The sequence below is a fragment of the Barbus barbus genome, assembly GCF_936440315.1.
Source record: "Barbus barbus genome assembly, chromosome: 14".
In the NCBI taxonomy this organism is placed as follows: Eukaryota; Metazoa; Chordata; class Actinopteri; order Cypriniformes; family Cyprinidae; genus Barbus; species Barbus barbus.
In genome coordinates, this window is record NC_136742.1 from 17,242,986 (window position 1) to 17,265,046 (window position 22,061).

At 37.0% G+C, this 22,061-nt stretch overlaps 2 protein-coding genes across 3 annotated transcripts; both read right to left on the minus strand.

Moving 5' to 3' along the window:
- Positions 1-213: 213 nt before the first annotated feature.
- LOC306880618 (carbohydrate sulfotransferase 14) lies at positions 214-7,017 on the minus strand. Its single transcript, XM_079434251.1, has 2 exons — positions 5,788-7,017; positions 214-1,997 (listed from the first exon to the last, which is right to left on the minus strand). Exons 1-2 carry the CDS (start codon positions 6,049-6,051, stop codon positions 1,170-1,172), a joined length of 1,092 nt encoding a protein of 363 aa, XP_079290377.1. The 5' UTR covers positions 6,052-7,017; the 3' UTR covers positions 214-1,169.
- On the minus strand, positions 6,844-21,712 carry LOC306880617 (exocyst complex component 1-like). 2 transcript variants are annotated; one of them, XM_079434249.1, is made up of 19 exons: positions 21,539-21,712; positions 20,781-20,912; positions 20,562-20,692; positions 19,722-19,881; positions 18,595-18,782; positions 18,083-18,310; positions 15,946-16,078; positions 15,743-15,852; positions 14,017-14,166; positions 12,738-12,846; positions 11,514-11,558; positions 10,831-10,994; positions 10,344-10,445; positions 10,186-10,259; positions 9,864-10,092; positions 9,600-9,783; positions 7,847-8,046; positions 7,484-7,678; positions 6,844-7,380 (listed from the first exon to the last, which is right to left on the minus strand). In XM_079434249.1, exons 2-19 carry the CDS (start codon positions 20,902-20,904, stop codon positions 7,228-7,230), a joined length of 2,679 nt encoding a protein of 892 aa, XP_079290375.1. In that variant the 5' UTR covers positions 20,905-20,912; positions 21,539-21,712; the 3' UTR covers positions 6,844-7,227. The 2 variants fall into 2 exon arrangements, with proteins under 2 accessions (XP_079290375.1, XP_079290376.1); XM_079434250.1 differs by lacking the exon at positions 11,514-11,558.
- Positions 21,713-22,061: the final 349 nt, after the last annotated feature.

Sequence of the window (22,061 nt, forward strand, 5' to 3'; positions counted from 1 at the left end):
TGAATCAACAATATTGTTGATGATCTTTGCTTTTCTTACACGATTTTTAAATACTTTATGTATCACAGTTCTCGTTGTAATTCTTGGTGTGAACACAGCCCTTAAATTGATTTCTTGGTATCCCTGCGTATTATCCAGACTGACCTTTTGGGTGTCATCTGAGCTTTCACGTTCTCCCACTTTTTCTTGTTTTAAATCACCATTAGCTTGTTACTGGCTTAGTTCTTTAATAAATATGCTCAGACCAAGAAAAAAAAACATTATCCAAAGAAATCCAGCTTGTTGGATTCAAAGATTTTTTCTTTCTCCCTTTATTGTACAGTACTTCTACTTTTGGATGTGAAACTGCATTCCTCAATCTCTTAAGGGATTCAACTCAGAGTCTCATCTTTTCAGAGGAAGTGGCAGATGGGAAGGGTTCAAGTTCGTGGTCAGAAATATTTGTTTTGTTCGTATGAAACACACTCGCAACACAATTCAATAGATACAAATAGTAACAGCCTCAAATGCTGTTTAGAGGCTCATTTTCTCTCATAGGTTTCACATTTCATTTTGTAAAAGGATTAATCAGCAACATCATAAGGGTGACAACAGAGGTAATGATTATCCAAATAACCAAACAGAAAAACACTGGAAACTTTAATACTGCAATTACAAATGAAAAAATGGTGGAAGCTTGTGCTTACTAATATAAAACTCTCACGATAGTCTTGCGCACAGCACAATGTTCTTCATTTTATGCCCGTTAATATGGACACCCTACTGCAGGGTTCCTCAAATCTTTCCCTGGAGGGCCAATCTGCTGCAGAGTTTAGCTCCAACCCTGATCAAACTCCCCTACCTGTGACTTTCTAATGATCTTGAAGACTCTGATTAGCATGTTCAGGTGTGTTTGATTAGGGTTAGAGCTAAACTCTGCAGGAATGGTCCAGATTTGAGGATCCCTGCCCTACTGCATCTCATGAATAAAAATAACTGATCGAATATTTTCCGTTTTAAATAATGGTTTGAACTTAAATAGCTCTCAAATACACTGTACTGAGGCTTATATTCAAATATATTTTCAATTCTGTACAGGTAAAAAAAAAAGCTATGTTAAAAAGTATTAAAATATTAGCATATTGAACGATTAAAGACAGTCTTACAACTGGTATAAACCAAAGCCTTTGTTAATGCCTACAGTATTCAGTGGTTGTGTTGGGTAAAGGATAACCAAACAGAGAGAAGTCCAAAATATACTTGGGCAGGAGCTCTTTGAGGAACTTCTGTGGGACAGTGCATAAGTAATAATGCAGCGTTTCTTTAGTAACGGGTTTGTACCATGTTTGGCGTTCAGGGAAGCGTACGTGTTGCGGCGCTCCGACACGTTCCAGCACGTAAGCGGCGTCGCTCTCCAGCCTCTCGTACGAGCCTATGAAGTCATATCCTATGGCGCAGGGTTGGCACAGGTTGTAGATGGGCATCCAATGTTCGTTCATTCGCTCCGGGTCTTCGTCGAGCAAATAACGCACAAACTCGGTGAATGTCACGTCGTTCCCTGCTATTTTTTTATCCTTTGCGTAGCCTTTTCTATAGCGGCGTATGATCTCCGCACCGTATTTTCGCTGATACGCCTCAATTTCGCCAAACTTGTTGCGATAGGCTGAAAGCAAGCGTGCCATTGGCTCTCGCACAAACATGAATTTAAAATAATGCCGTAGTCGATGGCGAATCTCTTCGGACGGTAAGTCAGAAAGAAAGACTAAATCAGCACGATGGTCCATCTTCACTTTGACATCCACGTTGGCTAGAGCGCCACTCAGCACCTTAAGCACTCGTTTCCAGTTGGAACAGGCCACTTTGGGGACGTAGCAGTAGAGGAAGCGATGCTCGTCGTTCACTAATATGTGCTGGAGGAGAGTCTTCCTCTGCAGCGGACTGAGAGACCACACGCTGTGAGGCATGTTCTTCTGACCACACATCGATCTTATGGTGCGATTGCGGATCTCTTGTACAATCTGGGGGAAAGAAGAATATATATATAACTTTAGAACGATATACAGTCAAACCTAAATTTATTCAGACACCTTCAACATCTCACATTATCACAGTTTATTCGCTATAGTTTAGAAAATGGTAATAGAATATGACAAGGACTCAAGAGTTAAACTGTCAGAACAAATTCATGTTGATAATGTCAGATAACTTTGATAGAAAGGTATGTAATGAATTAGGTTGAATAGCTGTCAGCTCTTAAATTTTAGTACACACAAATAATACCAATTTAGGTCGACCAATTACCAAGTAATGCTTAATTTTGTTCAGTCTTTGGTGTAAAAAGGTCACATTAGCAAATAAAGAAAAACGCTTAAGCAAAACATGGTCAGGTCAAAGTGTCTGAATAAGTTCACTGTTTGAAGAATTTTTGGATATAGTAGGCTATGTCACAGTTTATTTTGCTATCCTCAGTTATATAAATTAACTATAGTGTCAACCATCAGTAAAAAGGTGTAAAAATGATATCTGGTGTCTGAATAATTTTTACTTTGACTGTAAATTCATAAAAACCCACAAAGAAATTTAGTTTCATGTTAGAACTACTTTGAGCTACAAGGTTGTTAAAGTTTTTACCTTGTTAAAAATTGCTTCATGAGATTGTTTTTTCACTCAAAGCCATTAAGTACACGGTTATGAACCTTTTGTCTTTTTTGTCAAATTTTAAAATACTTTTTTTGTTTTAAAAGTTTGTAATGATGTGATTCACCCTGTAGTTGATTTGGATGATGGCTTGTAATGCTTTAACAAACACATGAAAATTGCAATGGGAAATATGAATGGGGAAAAAATGTTGTCCACTGAAACGGTGGGTGGACAATATTGCAAATTGACCCCTGCATGGGCAAACCTGACCAATCAGAATCAAATATTTCAGAGAAACCTGTAAAAATGGAAATATGGTGTGCTCCAACATAGTGTACCAAAATATTCTTAAAGTGACTTTACTAAAAAGGTCTCAACTCATTCAGTCTGCTCTAAATATAATTTTACCATTAAAATTATTTACATATAAAAATAGCAAACTGTTAAACTAGCACAATTTCCATAAACATCTCTCCATCAACCCAAAAGCAGATGAAACATTAAAATGTTTTACTTAACAACACAACAGAACATTTACTCTGGACATTCCACAGGCTGACCAAACATCATTTGAACAGCAGTTAAAACTAATTCAGAAGTCATTGTCAGGATACATATACAACAAGAAAACATTCAAATGTCGCAAAATATACAAATACATACGCTAAAGACTTTCTGTCTGCATAAGAGAGTGTTCACTTCACACAATCAGTTGTAATTTTGCAAAAAAAAAAATATATATTATTATTATTATACCTACTGAATAAGAACGGTGTAATAACTTTACAATAATGCCTGGTTACTAGCAACACCAAAATCTAAAAGTTTAGATTTCATGTCAGTGGTTGCGAGAGATCAGAGAAGGTAGCTGAACTGTCATGTGATTGTACTCTTCTGTCAAGAGCACAGCAGGGATCTTAACTTGAAAGAATTGGCCCCAAGTTTCATATTGCATATCTTGCTTTGAAGGTAAGCAGCTGTTTAATATTTTCTGGAATGAAATATGGAGTTTCTCTGCTCCATCAAAGATGCTTTCCACATACCAACTTTAACTAAATCCATAGATCCTCCAGTGGAGGAATATTAGGATAGTATAACAGGATTAATCAGATATAAATAGAAATAATAGGATTTTACGCTTTAAAATTACTTTTTATTCTACTGAAAGTGTAATAGTTGAGGGAAAGATGTTGAGAAGTTTGAGAGGATTAACATTGACTAGAGTGTCTTGAATGTTTTCTTTTATTCCCAGTATTATTCAGTCGTGCACTAGCTGGGAAAACAACGCTTGAGACCCTTTAGAAGTCATTCTTTAGAAGTCATTCTTTGGGATTTCCGTCTGCAAAACTTAAGTTTCCTGATCGACATACTCCTTTGACGTTTTAAGTGTATTATAAAACCTACCAAACTTATTTTTATTAAATGGCTCGCTTGAAACGTGCGTGTGCATTATTTGTGTAAAATAATCACTTGTTTTAGATTTAGTTATTCAAGGCAACGCCATTTAAACATTAATGCGTGTGGCAAGGAATAATTGGGGTCACAGTAATAAACTGAATTGTGGCCATCCCCAGATGCTGTCTAGGTAGGAAGCTCACTAGGTTTTGAGTTCTCATTAGGGGTGTGCTATACTGCAAATTTTGCTATCGATCCGATACAGAGTAAATACAGGGCCAGTATCGCCGATACCGATACCAATTCCGATACTTGTCATTTAAAAAAAATAATAATTTAAATGATCAACAACAATTCAAAAAAATGAACAATACTAATGTTGATATGACTAATATTATATTCACCTTAAAGCTATGTGGATATTATTTGCCTTTCTAAAAGGACTTTGCAGGCAGAGGAGCCCAGAACATGAAAGCAATAAACAGTTTCATGTTAAGTATTTTCCTCCCATAGAAAAGAGTTATAAAAATAATTAACGTGGCTTAATAAATTAAGAACGTATTATTAAAAGACAAAACTCAGTATACACCTTATTAATGTTGCAAACAAGATATACAAGTTAGCAGATGTGCCCAGAATATGAAAGCAACGCTCAAAGTTTTCACGTTATGCATTTTCCTCCCATAGAAAACCATTATAAAGAAAAGTTTAACGTAAGTGGCTTATTGAATGAAAACATTGATATGAAAAAGAACTATTAAACCATAACCTGTTTATTATTGAAAGGATTTTAGTATGTTATGTACGTACTGTATTTTCTGTTTGTTTTATACATACTGTAATATTTATTATTTAAAAAAAAAAAAACTGTGATTAAAAAAAGGCCAAATTCGGCATAGTTTATAAAAATATATAGGCCTACTATGTATGTACAGGTAAGCATATGAACCCAGAACATGAATGCAACACGCTGAATTTCTTTTTCAATTGCAATATAAAAACATTTAATATGGTGCAATTAATGGAGGAAGATTAAGATAAAGACCAAATAAATAAATAAAGACTAAATTCGGTATACAGCTTGTTAATAAAATATATGTTGCAAGCAGCTGAGTCCAGAATATATATGCAAACATGCCAAACAGCATAGAAAACCGTTATAATGAACATTTAAAGTGTCTTAATGCATTAAGAAATAATTTTAAAAAGCTAAACTCAGTACACACCTTACAGTGATACTGTATAAAAAGGACAAATTCGGTATACGGGTATAATATGCACTATGTTAAGGATTTCCTTCCTTCCCTTTTCATTTCTTGTGTAGCTCAGAGCTCCATTCCATCTCTCACTGTGTCCGCTCGCGCTCGGAGCCGCTGAATCACGTGATGGCATGACAACCAATCACAGCTTAGCAGGAGAGGAGCAGCAATGCTTGCATACGAGATGTGAAAAGAGCAGCATATACACCCACAGACATGTCTACACTTTGTATGTATTAAGCGATGTTATTAAGTGTATAGGAGAAAAAATTAACCTAAAGTATCGATTTTATCAGGCTAGTATCGATCCGATACCAATACCAACGTTGGTATCGATACTAGGATCGATACGCGCACCCCTAGTTCTCATGAAAATGCATTGTTGTTCAGACTCGCGAAACTCAAAGAAAGTCTGACGACTTCATGCAAACATATCAAAACATTGATAAGTTTCTCAAAAAACGTCAGTGTTTATTCACAGTCTAGCGAGCCTGTTTCTACTCGACTACCTCACCTGAGCCTCCACGTCCACAGCGGCGTCGCTGTTCCTCAGGCGGTATTCCACTCTGGCGCGAGGCGGCGGAGTCTGCACGCTGTTCAGCATTCCCTTTTCTATCATGAGCAACAGGCCTCCGGATGCCACGACCACGGCGAACGTCAGCACCGAGGGAACCACGGCGGAGTGTCGGCGAACGGTGGTCGCGCTCACTGGCGGTCTGAAGTGGACCAGGGATCCGCTCGCTCGTTTAATCCCGTACTCCTTCTTTCGAGGCGGCATAGTGAATCACATGCATACAAGAGTCCGTCCGGTTATTGAGGCTCGATGACTTAAAATACCGACAGATCAAAACACGTCCATCGCTTCAGTGAAGCAGCTAACCAACTTCTGATTTCAGTGCTTTCTGTGAAAAGAAGGGAAAAAAAGCCTTTTAAGAGAGCATGATGGGAAATGAAGTATTCAGCAAAAGTGGGTGGGGAGACAGATTTCGGGGAAACTTTAGCCATAAGACTCTCTGTTCGTGATTGATGCTGGACACTAATCAAAGTACATTGTCGCTTTAAAATTGCACAGATTCATTAATCAAGACGCTACTAGTTCTCGTTGTGAGCCGCTTTGTAAACTGAACAAAAGTGTCCGCTTATTAGGCTATAAACATGCCTACCGTTTTAAATGCTCGAGCTTTTTGTGAACTTGAGTCGAGTTGTGATTTGCTGACAATGTTTTTGTGATTGAAAGTGATTGCAACCCGTTTTTTTTTAATACCTGTGGTGTGGAATCACCTATCCTTACAGACAGAATGACTATTATAACTTTAATGTTTTCATCCTCTGTGATGTCCAACAGGCTTCAGTGGGGAGTTCCACGCCACAATGATAATGATAAAGACTTTCAGAGCAGTTATTTTTAACTGATGAAGAAAAAACATCAGAATTACTATCCAACAACTTAATGTTATGGCCCATTGGTGTGGACGCTAATATAATTACTTATAGGTTTTTTTTTTTTCGTGAATGGACAATTATCGGTTTTATAATAAATTTTTATCACAAATTACAAGAAAAGAAAATTAGCTTTCAAAAGAATGCTTTATTTTTTTTTTACATGACTCCAGGCCTTCTTTAAAAGTGTAGATACTCATCAGCATTCAAGTGCATGAAAAATCAGGCACACATTTTTAGTGTTGAAGTAATGAGAAAGTTCAGTCATATGCTATTCACTATACTAACGTGTTATAAAGCAATTTCAGTTAAAAAAAAAATGAAATCATGAAATCAGTAACAACAGAAACTCAAGTTGCATGTTACAAACAGGGTTCCAGTGTTAGTTATGACACATTACAAGCAAAAACTGCATTGTAATATATATACAATATAAGCACTCATTCTCTTTCTCTCACACACAGCACTTTTCTTTTCACTCTGGCACAATCTCACAATCATTCAGCTTCCTGTTTTAGTGGGACTGAGCGATACTGGAGAAGTACTCCAGCATGTCTTTAATGGTGAACTCCATAGTGATTCCAGACCCCGGGTAGCAGCGGTTTATCAGGCCCTCAAAGTGCTTGTATTGCCGAATGAACTCGTCTTGCATGGAGTGCCACACGACCTAGTGGACAGAACAAAATTCGCATTAACACTCAAGAATCTCAAAATCATTTGAAACGCTATTAAATTTTGCCATTTAATGTTATTTTCCTCGTTTTATTCACCTGTAACAGATTCTCCTCTTCACATAGGTGCTTATCCACCTTCTTGTAGAGGTTGTCCAGGCCCTTTTTCACCTCCTTCCCAGGGTATTCTTTGATAACCTTACGCAGTTCCTGTTTATTGAAGGCCAGTTGGTAGCTCACTTCTTCTTCACGGACACCCTGAGCTACACGTGCCTCCACTCCCTCAAAGAAGTGCTGCAAAATGGAAAGAAAATTAAAAAATGGTCCATAAACATAAAGGCTGAAGAATCCATTTACATTAATAGTCCAAACACATTTTTGTTTAATTTATAAAATTATGATTTACACTGATGTTCTACTGTAATACTGCTCAATCCTGGTTTCCATAAAGATTTGGCTTACATTAAGTTTCTCAAGCGGTTGGCCCAGTGAGTTGATGACGTAGGACTGCAGGTGTTCTGTGTATTTCTGCTTGGCCTCCTTCCTCTCTGCCTCCAGACAGGAGATCTTGAGGCTGGACAGTGTTGAGAAGATATGGTGGAAGTTCTCCATCATCACCACATCACGTGGAGTCTTCTGACTCTCGTTGGCCACTTTCTCCACTATGGATATACAAATAGAAAGAGACCAGTCAGATGAACAAGAGTGTTAAAAACAAAAGAGGTCGGTGCCAGTAGCCTCATGGTGAGTGCGCCAATATATAGCGCAACTGTCTCGAGGTCCTTTGCCAATCCCGCTCCCCTCTCTCTGCCCAATGCTTTCCTGTCAGCTCTCTACTGTCCTATCCATTAAAGGGGTCATCGGATGCCCATTTTACACAAGTTGATGTGATTTTTAGGGTCTTAATGAAAATTCTATAACATACTTTGGTTAAAATTTCTCAATGGTAGTGTAAAAAACACCTTCTTTACCCTGTCAAAATCAGCTGTGTTCATCAAGCCATTATAGTACATGATGCTTTAAATGCTAATGAGCTCTGCTCGCCCCGCCCCTCTCTTCGTTGGGGTGACGAGCATTACTGTTTACTTTAGCCGCGAAACTGGCTAACTAGCATGTCATTAGGAAATGAGATTCATAAAAACCCTTATACTCCCTTCTTTTGTAGGTGAAGCTGGATCACGAATGATTCGCATGAACAGACGTATTTAGGCAGATCGGGGATCATCGCATTCCCTTCAAAACTAAAGTAACATTAATCCTCTGCGTCTTCAGCGGCTCAGATGTCGGAAGTAAATGATGACTGCTATATTCATTATTACATCCAACAATAAAAAAACCTCAATCACTTAATCAGAGACATCTTGTCTTCCCCTGCACCGGAGTCGACACAATGGCGAACAGCTCTCAGCTCACTCAGGGCGGGTCTAAGGTAAGACGGCTTGTCAATCGACTATCGTGGGAGCGGCCTGTACAGAACTACGTCATCCTGACAAGAATCTCAGAACAGCCTGATTTGAGAAAGGGGGTTTTAAAATGGGGATTTAAAAAAAAAAAAACACTGGGTGGATTTATCATTATAGGATGTGTACACACACTTCCAACACACATTTATGTTCAAACAACTTGTAAAGTGAATTTTGCATCCGAAGACCCCTTTAAAGAAAGGCATGAAAAATCCCAAAAACTAAAGAGAAAGCAGAAATATTTAAAAACTAATAAAATCAATGTCACATTCTCTATTAATGGATGGTTCTTAAGTGTTGTTATTGGTTTTCAGTAACTGAATTAAAGCTGAAACAAAATATATATAATTAGATGAAAAACGTAGAAATGTTGCCGTAGTGCAATATGTTGAAGCTGAAGAACTAAAATGACTAAAACCAAAATAACATATTAAAACTATATAGAAATATTTAAAAACTAATAAAAAATGACAAAAGCACAAAAATGACTAAAACTTAAAAGAAATGAAAATGAACTAAACTGCAAATATAATATCTGGAATTAATATTTATATTTTGATTTGTATATAAAAATAACGAATATTTGGAAAAATATATAAAAGTATAAAAATAATGCTATCACACTATCATGCTTGCTTTCTCTTGTTTAAAAAAAAATTCTAAAATCAGCATTTCAAGAAATTTAGGGCTTCTTGCACATTCTCACAACTAGTGATGAATAAAGAAATGTATGAGATTATGATGATCCTCACCGTTATTGAAAACAGCTCTGATGAGTTTGATGTAGGCTTTATCCAGATCACCCCGTCTTTCTGCGTTTCGGAAAATAGCCTCAGCTAGCTTAGCAAACTCTTCAAAGCCGGTGACAAACGGCAGTATGCCCACTTTACTCTTCTTTGAAATCTTCACCTCCTCCATCTGACGAATCTGTCCAGACTAAAACAGCAACAAACACATCAGAAGATTTAAATACTGGTCTCACCATCAATACAATGCTTGACATGAGCTCCACTTACAATGCATTTATCAAAGTTTCTCTTGACAGTGACCAGCACGTTGCCCAGCGTTGTGCTGAGATAGGAAGCGGGATCAACATTTTCGGCCGTCCAGACGTGGTGACTCATCTTTACCAGCATGTAGAGAGAGTTGAAGCTGTCGATCTTATCACCTAAAGCTATCAGACTGTTCAGCTCTGTCTCGATGCTCTGAAAGATCTTATTCATCATCATCCGAACCATGTCCTTGCTGCAAGAGAAATGGATGTTTGATCATTTTTTGTAATCTGCTTAAAAACAAATTTGAATGAACTAAAGAGAGCTCAAGAGAACTGTCACTCACTCAGATATTGAATGTCTGTGTTCACTGGGGGGTCTGGAGTGAACCATTCCATCGCTGTCATCCACATTCTCTGCCTAATGAGAGATTTATGACATCATTAAATCACACATAAATACAATACACTCACAGATCTGAGCCGTACTGTATCTGATACGCACCTGAGCTAGTGTAGGATTTTGCTGCAGCTTGAAGAACTTGCTGATAAAGTCCTGTTCAGCCAGACACAGTGGCTCTAGCTCACTCAAAACCTGCTCAAAGATCTAGAAAACAGCACAAAGAAGGGCCCTCAATGTACACTATCGTTCAAAAGTGTAGAGTTAGCAAGGTTTAATGCTCACCAAGGCATTTAAAATATAGTAAAAACAGTAATATTGTGAAATTACAATTTAAAAGAACTATTTTCTATTTGAACGTATTTTAAAATGTAATTAACTCCTGTGATGCCAAAGCTGAACTTTTAGCAGTCATTTTTCATGGTATCAGTGTCACATGATCCTTTAGAAATCATTCTAATAACAAGACTTTTGCTCAAATTAATGCATGATTAAAAGTATTAAATTGATCCCAAACATTCCAACATCAGTGTATATGCTTATACTTTGGACAGCAAGTTTCAGCATTAAGTCACATTTAGGGGTGGCGCACCTTATCAAACCTGGTCCTGTCTGCTACGTCCAGGTCAGAGGCGGACATGTTGCCCATATCAAGCAGAGAAGATGACTGAGAGCGCTTGCTGTTGGAGCTGCTCACAGCGAGTTTATTCAGACTTGACGTGGAGCCTGTAAGCTTCCCAGAGCTCCCATGCAGGCCTGAGAGAGACCATCAGAGGTGAAACCATCAGAACGTGAACTCAATATAAAACATACAAGACAGATGTACCTCATTTATATTAAAATCACCTCATCTACATGGGTTATTAAGCTTACCTTATAAATACATCGTACATGCTGATCTGAAAGGGGTCGTAACATACATGCAACCCAACTACTAAAAATCTCATACAGATCACAGAGGCTTTACGGCATGATTAAATAATCAATCTCCCCTTTAACCATTGATGCATTAACATTAAAGATTTTAATATTTGATAAACTGGTAGACATGTTTGAGGTTGGTTTTGATTGAGAAAAAGTGAATAAGGCAGGATGAAATCCATAAAACGGTGCGTGTAACTTAAAAAGAGATTGTAAACATGTTTTGCATATCCATGAAACATTGAAACTGAAGTTAATATAATGGTTTACTGTGCTTATGAGGAAGAGATGCCCTTTGACTAAGAGGAAGCAAGCTATTATGGTATAGGCATGGCATGTGGCGCTGATACTTACTCTCCGTCTCCTGTTTGAGAGCACTCTCTTTCCGAGGAAGCGTGGCTGGAGGCCGGTTAGAAAGGCAGGCATCAGAGACAGAGACACGTTAGGCTTACAACATGCAGCATGGTGCCAGAGATAGGGGTTAAAGGTCAAAGTTTTCAAATATGACATGCACTGCAGTGGCTGAATATAGGCTTTGGGCTCTTTGGCCGTTTGGAAACAAAAAGCTTGTTTTATTTCATCCCGTGGAGGAAAAAGCTGAGAATTAGACTGCTAATGAAAGCTTTTGAAACAAGAGGAACATCTTACTAACACCTGGAAGTGTACCAGCGTAAGCAGGGATAAATGTTTCCAATAGGGATGGGCACAAGTAACGAAGTACTTGGAAATGACAGCAGTGATCAATCATGAAAGACAAAAATAGGGACCCTTTTCCCCAACTTCAAAATATTTTACATAGATGAAAATTCTGTTATAATTATATGCAAACATGTCAAAAATGGCCTAATACAACGTTGCAGTCACCAGAAATAAAAACGGTGCAATGGTGCAAAATGGAATGAGAGATCTGTAGTTGTTGTTTTTTAACTTAACACAGAGTCTTATTTTGTGCTAATGGTGTGGAAAAAATGCCCACCCCTAGTTTCCAAAAAGATGATACATATAAATAAATACCATACATATATAATACATCTAAAAATACAGAATAAAAAAAGACAATGTTTATTTCATAAACATTAAAAAAAAAGTCTCTTTATACCATTTGGAAGTATTCTGAGAAATGCACTACACTGTTCTAATCATCCTGAAATCTTATGTATTCTGGGGGGTTTGTCGCACAGAATATTTAGGTTGTCATGCCTCTAGTATGCATTTAATGCCATGTGTAATAGTACACACACTGTGGGCCTTGCAGCACATGTCAAAACATTACAATGAAAACATGTGACATTGCACACCATCATATCAGAGACCAGCAATGATTGTACTAGAGAAGTGTTGAATCATTTCAGTTCAGCTCTGTTGAAACTATGTGTTTGTCATGTAGTTTAACATTAGTGTAAGAAAAACAAATATTACAAATGGCACACACACACAGAGACAACACTTAACATAGCATACACAAGACATACAGAGACTGAAGAAACAGCATGGACAAAAATCCCTTTCCAAGAGGATTTCCTAATAAACAAATTTAAAAAAAAAAGTTTATTTACATTTTTTTTATTGAGGTCTTACCGAATTTGCCTTTCCCATCCTTACTAGTGCCTGCCATTTTGATCTTTGCCACTTCAAAGAAGTCCTTAATTTCCCGCTCATATAATCGGGTCATGTAATCCACATAGGTCTGTAAAAACAAAAGGGAGGATTCAGCAATTTGACCAAATTTAGATTTTTTTATTTGTCAGCATTTTTCACATTTAGAGGAAGTTAGAATGATCACAGGAAATAACAGTGAGTGAGACAGAGAGAGAAAACAGGACTGGGAACCGGACACAAATCCAATCTGCCAGAGCACACACAGCAACATCCAGGCCACGTCTTCCATCACATTTGGATTTTAAAGACAATTTAATAATAGAGGGCAGAGATAAATGCATCTAAAACATTTGGGAATCAGATTAGCACTGAGCGATGATCAGAAAAGGACTAATCGCTCTGACTAAACCCTTAAATATGGCCTTGCCCTCGATCTAATGTTTGTAGAATAACATCAACAGTACTATAAAGTCTGAGGAGAGCTAAAATATAAGTGCTATTTTCCTCTACTAAGGCATTGGCATTTCAAAAGCAAAACCATTGGCTCTCAGAGGACACCAGGATAAGATATTGCAGCATTATTATGATGGCATTTTAATGGTTACTGTAACTGATCATAAGGGTACTGTGTCCGTGGTCATAAATGATAACAGGGTTTTTTTTTTAGTTGTGATTACTGTTGGTGATTGTAACTGTCAAACGGTTAAAACATATAATGCTTATACAATAAAAAAAAGCAATAATGGGACTGTTAATGTCTTATTAAAGGTACACTAGGTAACTTTTTTGATCAAAATTGATATAATGATCAAGTACATCATGAATCCATCTTTCAAATGTTTGTCTTATTCTGAATCACTACTGTCTGCCTATAATATGTGTTCATTTTCACATTTACTCTGGCATTCTGATGTGTATGCAACACACACTTTTTTCAAGAGGAGTATTAAATAAAATCCCACCTTTTTATTAAACATCCTTTCACTCAGCAGCTATGGATATTGAGATATTGGAATGCTGTAATGGTAATAATCTGCAGTGGTAGGTAAATTAATAATGTACAGTATTTAATAATGTTTTTGTCCTTGACTTTTGTCACACAGTTTACGATTAGCTTCCATTCACTTTATGACTTTATCAAGGTAGAACAATTTGTACAAACGTGACTGATTGCTTTCAAACCCTAATGGTGTCTGACATCCGTCATGATAACAATTACTGTGATATCAGCACAGTGATGTAAGTGATAAACACTCACCCTGGAAAGACCCTCATATTTCTCTCTCTGGGTGTTCTTCAGCCACTCCATGAGTTTGGCGTATCTGAGCAGGTCTCTGTGCAGAGGGCTGTGTTTGGGTAGTGTCAGCTCAGCTGTGTGCTGGGACAGTGTGGAGCTCTGATCGTGTCCCTACACACACAAACACACAGACACACTCAGTGAGTGGAAACTCAGTATGAAAAAAGTTCACTGTTCAGGCAAGTTAATATTATGGAGAAAACACACACACACTCACTCCCACATAGAGCTGGGTAAAAATACAGATTTTCCCCCCAAAAAACATTAATTTGGCCAATTCAAATTTGGCATTTGTTTGCTTTATGGCTTTTTTTTAGTAGCTTTGTTAAAACATTTTACAAATCATATTTTACATTTGTGTTGCGAACATCTGTTCACAATCCGTATTGAATGTGATGCAATTGGTACAGCAAAATAATGGCAAAAACAAAAACTTTCTCTTGAGCAGTCCTTCTGGGCTGAATGCAAAAAGCATCTCATTCATGAAAAAAATGAGTGTTTTAAACAGGTTCTTTTCAGTATATCACTGAACAGTGCAGTCTGATCATGAACAAATGACTCTTATGAACTGGTTCTTTTTTTAATAAATTGAAAACATACAGAACGGACACTGCTGTATTATTCATGAACAAATGAATCTTATGAACCAGTTCTTTAGTGAATCAACAGCATAAAGCGTGAGCAGTGAGGTCTGATTTACAAAAAAATGACTATGAGCTGGTTCTTTCCAGTTAACTAAAAACTTACAGTATGATTCTAAAAAAGGTGTTAAAAGAATAGTTTAAAAAATACAAGTTACTCAGTGAATCGGACTAAAACACTGTCCTGTATACCAGCAGTAGCATAACGAGTATATCTTTCCATATAGAGAAAATCTGTATAAACCCCCAGTTCTACTTCCACACAAAAGGTTGCTGTTATATTACAGTGACGTCAAGCTCAAACAGTAATTAGTTGGGCAAAAATCACCAAGCCTCACAAATCCATGAACACTGCCACTAAACGGACAGTAGTGCTATTCTCACAGACAAGCAGTTCCTTCTCAATGCATCTATGAAACATCCACATCATAAAAGCAAACACTGCAGGAACTGCATGCTGACCAGGCCATTTCTTCTGACGAGCACCTCACAATTCCATCGGAAAGTGAGCAAAACAAGGCAATGAAGACCCCTTTACATCTTCAGGGGACAAAATCAACAGCTACTAACACGAGAATGATGTTGGCTGGGAGATTTATGGGGCGATCATCTTAGAAACCCTAAGATGAGAATGTCTGGATTACATCACCATGAACATGCTTAAACAGAATGTTTCCATGAAGAGAGAGAAGCATTGATGAGACAGTTAGGTCTAAAGAAGTGGAGTTGCGTGACTGTTAGAGTGGGCGGGTCAAACAGGGTGCTGGAGTGGGCGTACTCACAGGGAGTGACAGACAGGACGACCTATAGAACTGAGGGATGGTCATTTTGAAGTGACTGAAGTGGTTGAACTGACAGAGGAACAGAGAGCACAGTGAAGTAAAGTGATATAGAGACACGACTGGTGGCCAAACAGGAACACAGGAGAAAGAATCAATCAGACAGAGGCAGATAAAAGACTCACAGGAAAAGGAAAGAAAGCCTAACACTCCTCATATATGTAATTTGTACGTGTTCTTTACCTGGAACATGTGTAATAATGTTACCTGGTGCACAAACACGTTGTTGAGGTGGTTGGTGAGACGTCGGGCAAAAGCGTCTCTGAGCTCAGAAAACAGATGCTGCTGCTGCTTGACTGCCGTCAGCTTATCATGACCTGTTACAGAACATCACACAAACATGACTAATGCTGCTCGTGGACAACTCTAAGTGCTGTTATCACACAGTGGGTGAAGTTTGAGAGCAGTACCTGGTTTGAGCGCAACGTTCATGCACTGTGACAGAGCCTCAGAAGCGTTGATGCAGGCCTCGATACCCTTAGGAGAAGACAAATCCCCTTCCTGCAAAGCCTTGATGTGACCTTTTGATAGATCCATGTAGTTCTATCATGGAAAAAAATAAAAATATATTAAGAGATATAATTATAGACATATCAGAATTCTAATCATACCAGTAATCTTTTATTAGAGTTTTGTTTGTTTTAGTATTAAACAAAAGCAGTAAAGAAGCACACTCAAAACATCAAGGATCTTTGTTCACCCTGGCTGAAAGGTTAATAAAGAAAAATACAGAAGTTCAGATAAAAAAAAAAATAATATTATGCCACAATTAAGCAAAATAAAATTAATGATATTTATAATTTAATTCCTTTATTTTATACAGTTTTCAATAAAAGATTGGAAGTGGAAGTGTTATAAGGAATATGTATGCATATCACATGATTAAATAGTCTAGGCATATTAGACTTATTAGACTTGTTAGTTGCAAGTCTGAGTCCACCTGAAATAAAGGTGGCAATAGTCCACCACAGGCAACAATGCTGCCTGTCACGTTGGAATTTCAATGACAAAAACTGCTATCCTAGTATTTATTTATCTTTTTAAAGGGGCAGTTAATGATGGGTCACAAAGGTCGACTAATCATCCACCAACCAGCTACCCGTTTAAAGGGGTCATATAATGCTATATCCACTTTTACAAGTTGATTGTACTGAGATGTGTGTTGGCAGTGCCTGTACACAACCATCCTATAATGATAAAAATCCATCCAGTGTTTTTTTTTTTTAAATCTCCTAATATGTTTTCCCCTGTCTCAAATCGAGCTGTTCGTCTTGTGACATCACAAGATCGGAGGCCCCTCCCACGATTGTTGATTGACAGGAGCGTTTCAACACAGACTCGCCCTGAGCGAGCTGTCATCATAGTCCGCCATTGTTTATACGCTGGAGCAGAATGGCATCCAAGCGACCGTGGTGTTCTGTTCTTGGGTGTAATAACGAACACAGCAGTCGTTTTGATGTTCCTAAATCAGAACCGCTGAAGACGCAGTGGCTGAGTTTTGTTTTCGAAGGGAATAGTCCCCCAGATCAACCTCAATTCTTTCATGTTTGCACGAATCATTTCTCACCAGACTGCTTTATAAACGAGGGTCAGTTTAAAGCTGGTTTTGCCAAGAAGCTGCTCCTGAAAAAAGGATCGGTACCAACTATTCGTGTTCCTGCTGCACCTCCAGAAGAAGTGAGTGTAACGTTTTATTAACCTTTATATTAATCTTTGCTAATCGCTTGCATGTTTCACCATGAATGTGGCTAAAGTTTACACTAACTTTCATTACGTGAAATCAAGTGTTCATTACGCATGTTTTCTATGTACGACGTTCTCAGTACAATTCATAATTCCACGTTTGTAATGAACAACGCGTTATGGTTATTGTGTTATTATAAACTGTGTACGCTGTGGTAAAGTTAACGTGGTAACAGTACATTAAGCTTACTTTTGTAGATGGTTTATAACGGTGTCTGTTACTGATTAATAAGTAATAAAAAATGCATGAAGTTGAATGGTAACTTTAACACAATACCTGCAAAATACTGTTTACATCCTGCAAATGCATATGATTCAAGACTATAAATACTCTCATTTATGTTTTCCAATATTATAACATAAGTTATGTTATTTGATCACCTATTTGCTTTTGTATAGGCTAGCACATCAGAACAATTGGACATGGCGCCAAAAGATACCCTCAACTGTTGTCAAGGCAACACTCCAGTGTGTTGTGTCACACCCCACAGAGCAGAGGGGGCGGGGTGAGCAGAGCTCATTAACATTTAAAGGCACATGCACTGAAATGGCATGCTGAACAGAGAGCTGTTTTTGACCAGGTAAAATTAGTGTTTTCTTACCATACTAACAAGAATTTTTAATTAAAGTATATTACAAACTTTTCATTTAGACCCTAAAGAATCATATTAACTTGTACAAAAATGGCATTATATGACCCCTTTAATAAGATCGACTAGTTTACCTAGAATTCTTTTATTAATGCTGTGTTCCACTCAACAAAGGAAAGTTTCTGGGATCTGTCTCTACTGTTTCCCAACATACCACGAGGAACTGGATCTCATCCAGTAGTTTGACATTGTTGGTGTTGCTGATCTGGATGAGACGGTTGCTCTGGGAGATCTGGTCCATCTGTTCTTTCACGCTCTGCAGCATCTCCTCATAACTGAGCAACTTCCCCTCGATGTTGTCCACCTCTCCCAGAGCCTGATCCAGCAGCTGCATCAGGATGTTCACCTGCTTCTCAGAGGCCATGATGGACTGGATGTTAGCCTGAGCAGAGAAGAACAGAGATTACTATTCACAATAACAAAAATAAGCCTCGTTTTATCCTTGATATGACTGTCAAACAATAAGAAGACTACTCAATATAAACCGCTATTTCCTAATCAAACAAACTTCAATCCAATTTACCTTGACCGTTCGATAATTATTGCACTTAGTTCAATATAGATAAAGTTAATTATAAACTCCTGAAGACAGGTGCAATCAATACTTTCCACTGTCTAGTGCTAACACACCAGTGTTTTACTTTAGGAAAGATTAAACAAACTCACCCCATCTAGAACTTGTAGCTCACGGGACAGTTTCTCAGCAAAGGCCTCTGCGTTGGAAATGGCGTACTCGCAGACCTCCATCATGCTTTCAATGTCCTGCTCCTCACGGGCGTTCAGCTCCTGGTAATCATCCAGAGCATCCTCATCTCCCCCTGCAACACTCTGACTCTCTCCACTCGGGACTGACTCTGAGAAAAAGGATAGACACATGAAAAAAGTGCTCTTATGTTTATTACAGTATATGCTACCATTCAAAAGTCTGGTGTCAAGATCCTTTTTTCTTTTTTTTTTTAAAGAAACTATATGACAGTAAAGACTTTTATAATCTAAAAATAAATGCTGTTCTTTTGAATTTTGAAAATGTAGCTTTTATGCCATTACATGCATAAATTACATGTTTAAATATATTATAATAGAAAATTTGTCAGATTATTATATAATGGCATTACATTATAACAATATTACTATTTTTTTTACAGTATTTTTGATTAAATAAATGCAGCCTTGTTGAGCATATGAGACTTCTTTCATAAAACATATCCAAACTTTTGAATGGTAGTGTGTGTGTGCATATGACTATATGAACTAAACTACTTCATAAATGCAATGTAAGTACCACATGTACACAAACACAATCTAGAGAGTGAGCAGTGGGTAAAGGTTCCCAGATAACTATGTGATTAAGCAAATGAATTAATGTGAAGAAAGCAAAACAGTTAATGAAGAGGAAACAACAGCAGGAGGTGGAAACTGGAGTAGGCAAATGGAGGAGGATGAAAGATGGAAGAAAAAACAGCGTACAAACCTTCAGCTTTAGGAAGCTCTGGCCAGTGAGAGATTTAGAGAGAACAGCAGAGATCAGGTTAAAGCATTAAGGGACACTCAAAAAGACACATTGCAGAATCCCAAAGAGCTCAGAAAAAGAAAGAGAGAGCACTAGCCACAGGAAAACAGAAACTAGTTTGAGTTCCTACCGCTGCAAATGTAATAGTTCAAACTTTAAGCCTTTTTTTTGTTTGTTTTTTACATATTAGAATTACATATTAGAATTACATATTAGGAACACACTGGTAGTTTAACAACATGCTATTACACTACACAACACCAGGAGCAGTAGTGAGCCACACCTTCCAGCAGCTGTGGACTGACATTTACAAACTCCACTTTCTTCCGAAGGTAGCGCTGGTTCAGCTTCCAGATACACGAGATGAACGAATTCTTCTCTGCAGTGCTGCTCGCCACCCACCGATAAACCTTCTCAAAATGAAGGTCAAACTCTGGGTTCTCCTGAAGGATGGAGAAGTCCAAGATTTGCTCGGTAAATTCAGGTCGATAATTATTTTCATGTTACCCCAATTTCCATAAAGTTCCATAATATGTTCCAGGTCTCAATAATTTAAACACAAAACAATAAAAATTAAATTAAATCATTTTATGTGCTATAAGTGAATTTAAGTATAACATTATTTATGTACAGTATGTTTTTTTTAGATTTGCTAAAGATTATATTTAACAGTGTAATTAAATTATTAGTGTTTTTAAAGATTAATTTTAAGTGACGGAAAAGGTAATCTAACATTTAAATTAAATCCAACTGGTATTACTGGAAACTAAACAAAAAATAACTTTGTTAAATAAAAAAAGTATAAATATTAGATGAAAAACTTACTAAGATTACTCAATTAAAACTTGTAAGTTTTTAATAAGTTATTAATAAATTAAAGCTAAATAAAAAAACTAAAAATGACAAAAGAAAACTTAACTAAAATTCAAATAAAAAATGAACACATATAGATAGATAGATAGATAGATAGATAGATAGATAGATAGATAGATAGATATAGTATAATTAATACTATAATAGCACTGTATCCAATATCATCCAACAAGCAATGTGAAACTTTATTGTAGTTATTTTATTACTGAGCTTTATTTCATGTCTGAATAGAACATTTATGACCTCTGACCTTATTGGCATCTTTGGCATCAACCTCTGTCAGGTCCCGTAGTTCCCATGCCATCTGTCTCTTATAGAAATCTCCTTTATCTGACTTCTTCACTTTCACCACCTTCACCTGCACTGGGCGCTCTGTAGTCACTAAAGATGATAAACAGAACTGACAGAGGTAAAATAAACAATAAAAGAATGTTTATGGACATTCTCTGACATGGATCTGTGTCTCTACCTGTGGCACACAGGAAACAGTTCTTTTTCTTTTTCCCTGCCTTGCAGACATTGACGATGCTCAGCAGACGCTCGTCGTTGGGGGTGAATATATCCCTCTGAAGGGCGTGCTTGATGGCAGTCATGTTTATTCCTGAAATTAAAAGCACAATTGCTCATTACGTTTGTTTTCACTAAACAAATGTAAGCTGAAAGGGCCTTCTGCTCGTCCAAGTCATTCAAAAGTGTATTATTTTGTATGCAACATATTTAAAAAATGTCAGATTATAGCAGATACTTCATCTGTCATCTGTCAGCGCTAGTCAAGTATACAAGACACAATAAGACATTACAAACTTGGCTGAAGCATGCAGGCAAACAAAGGTGTTTACTAAAATTAAAAGATCAAATTCATTCAATTTTATTCATGTAGACTTAAAGGTAAATTTTTCCTTCATTCACAGAACTGTACTAGAATCTACCCTGGTGATCCCATGTAAATACCACAGTATATGAATATGATAATTATTCATTAATATGACATACATCAGAATTATACGTGAATACCGTCAATTGCAGAGTAACGTTAATACTTTTATTAAATGCAGAGTTCGTGATTTTCGTGAAGATTATTTAAATCTATGTTCTTCATTCATATAGATGAAGATGTCTTTATTGTTATAGTAACAGATTGTTTTATGAATAAAGGTCAGCTGATACAGTAAACAGCGCAATGGCCTTTTCAGGAAGCTAATAAACTGCGACGTAGTCGAATCTTACCTTAAGTTTATCCAACTGAGCGACGAAAATGCCTTCTCTAACGCTTTAACTTATATTTGTTAAAATTAAAAGCTTTTTTTCTGAATATCACATCAGCTGTCAGGGACCCAGCCCTGAGAGCAGTGTGAACACGAAAACTGTAAACTTCCTGCTTCCGGTTAGTGTTTCTACAGTAAAAGTCCCTTATTATTATTTTTTTTATTAATGAGTTCAGTTTCATTACACAATGGCACAAGGCAAACATAGGGCAATGTTGTACATCTCAAAAGCATTCAAAACAGAACAACAAAACAAAATGAATACAAACATATAAATTAAACAATAAAATAAAATATTATAAAATAAAACAAAAAAGTTATACAGACATTAGGGCAGTTGCATAAATTTGAAAAGCTTTAGAATTTGTATATATGACGTAATATATGATGGTTTCTTTTGAATTACTTTTGACTTATGAATAAGTCCCTTATTTCTATGGTGTGCATTATCATTATCGCAAGCCACAATATATTTGATAATGATT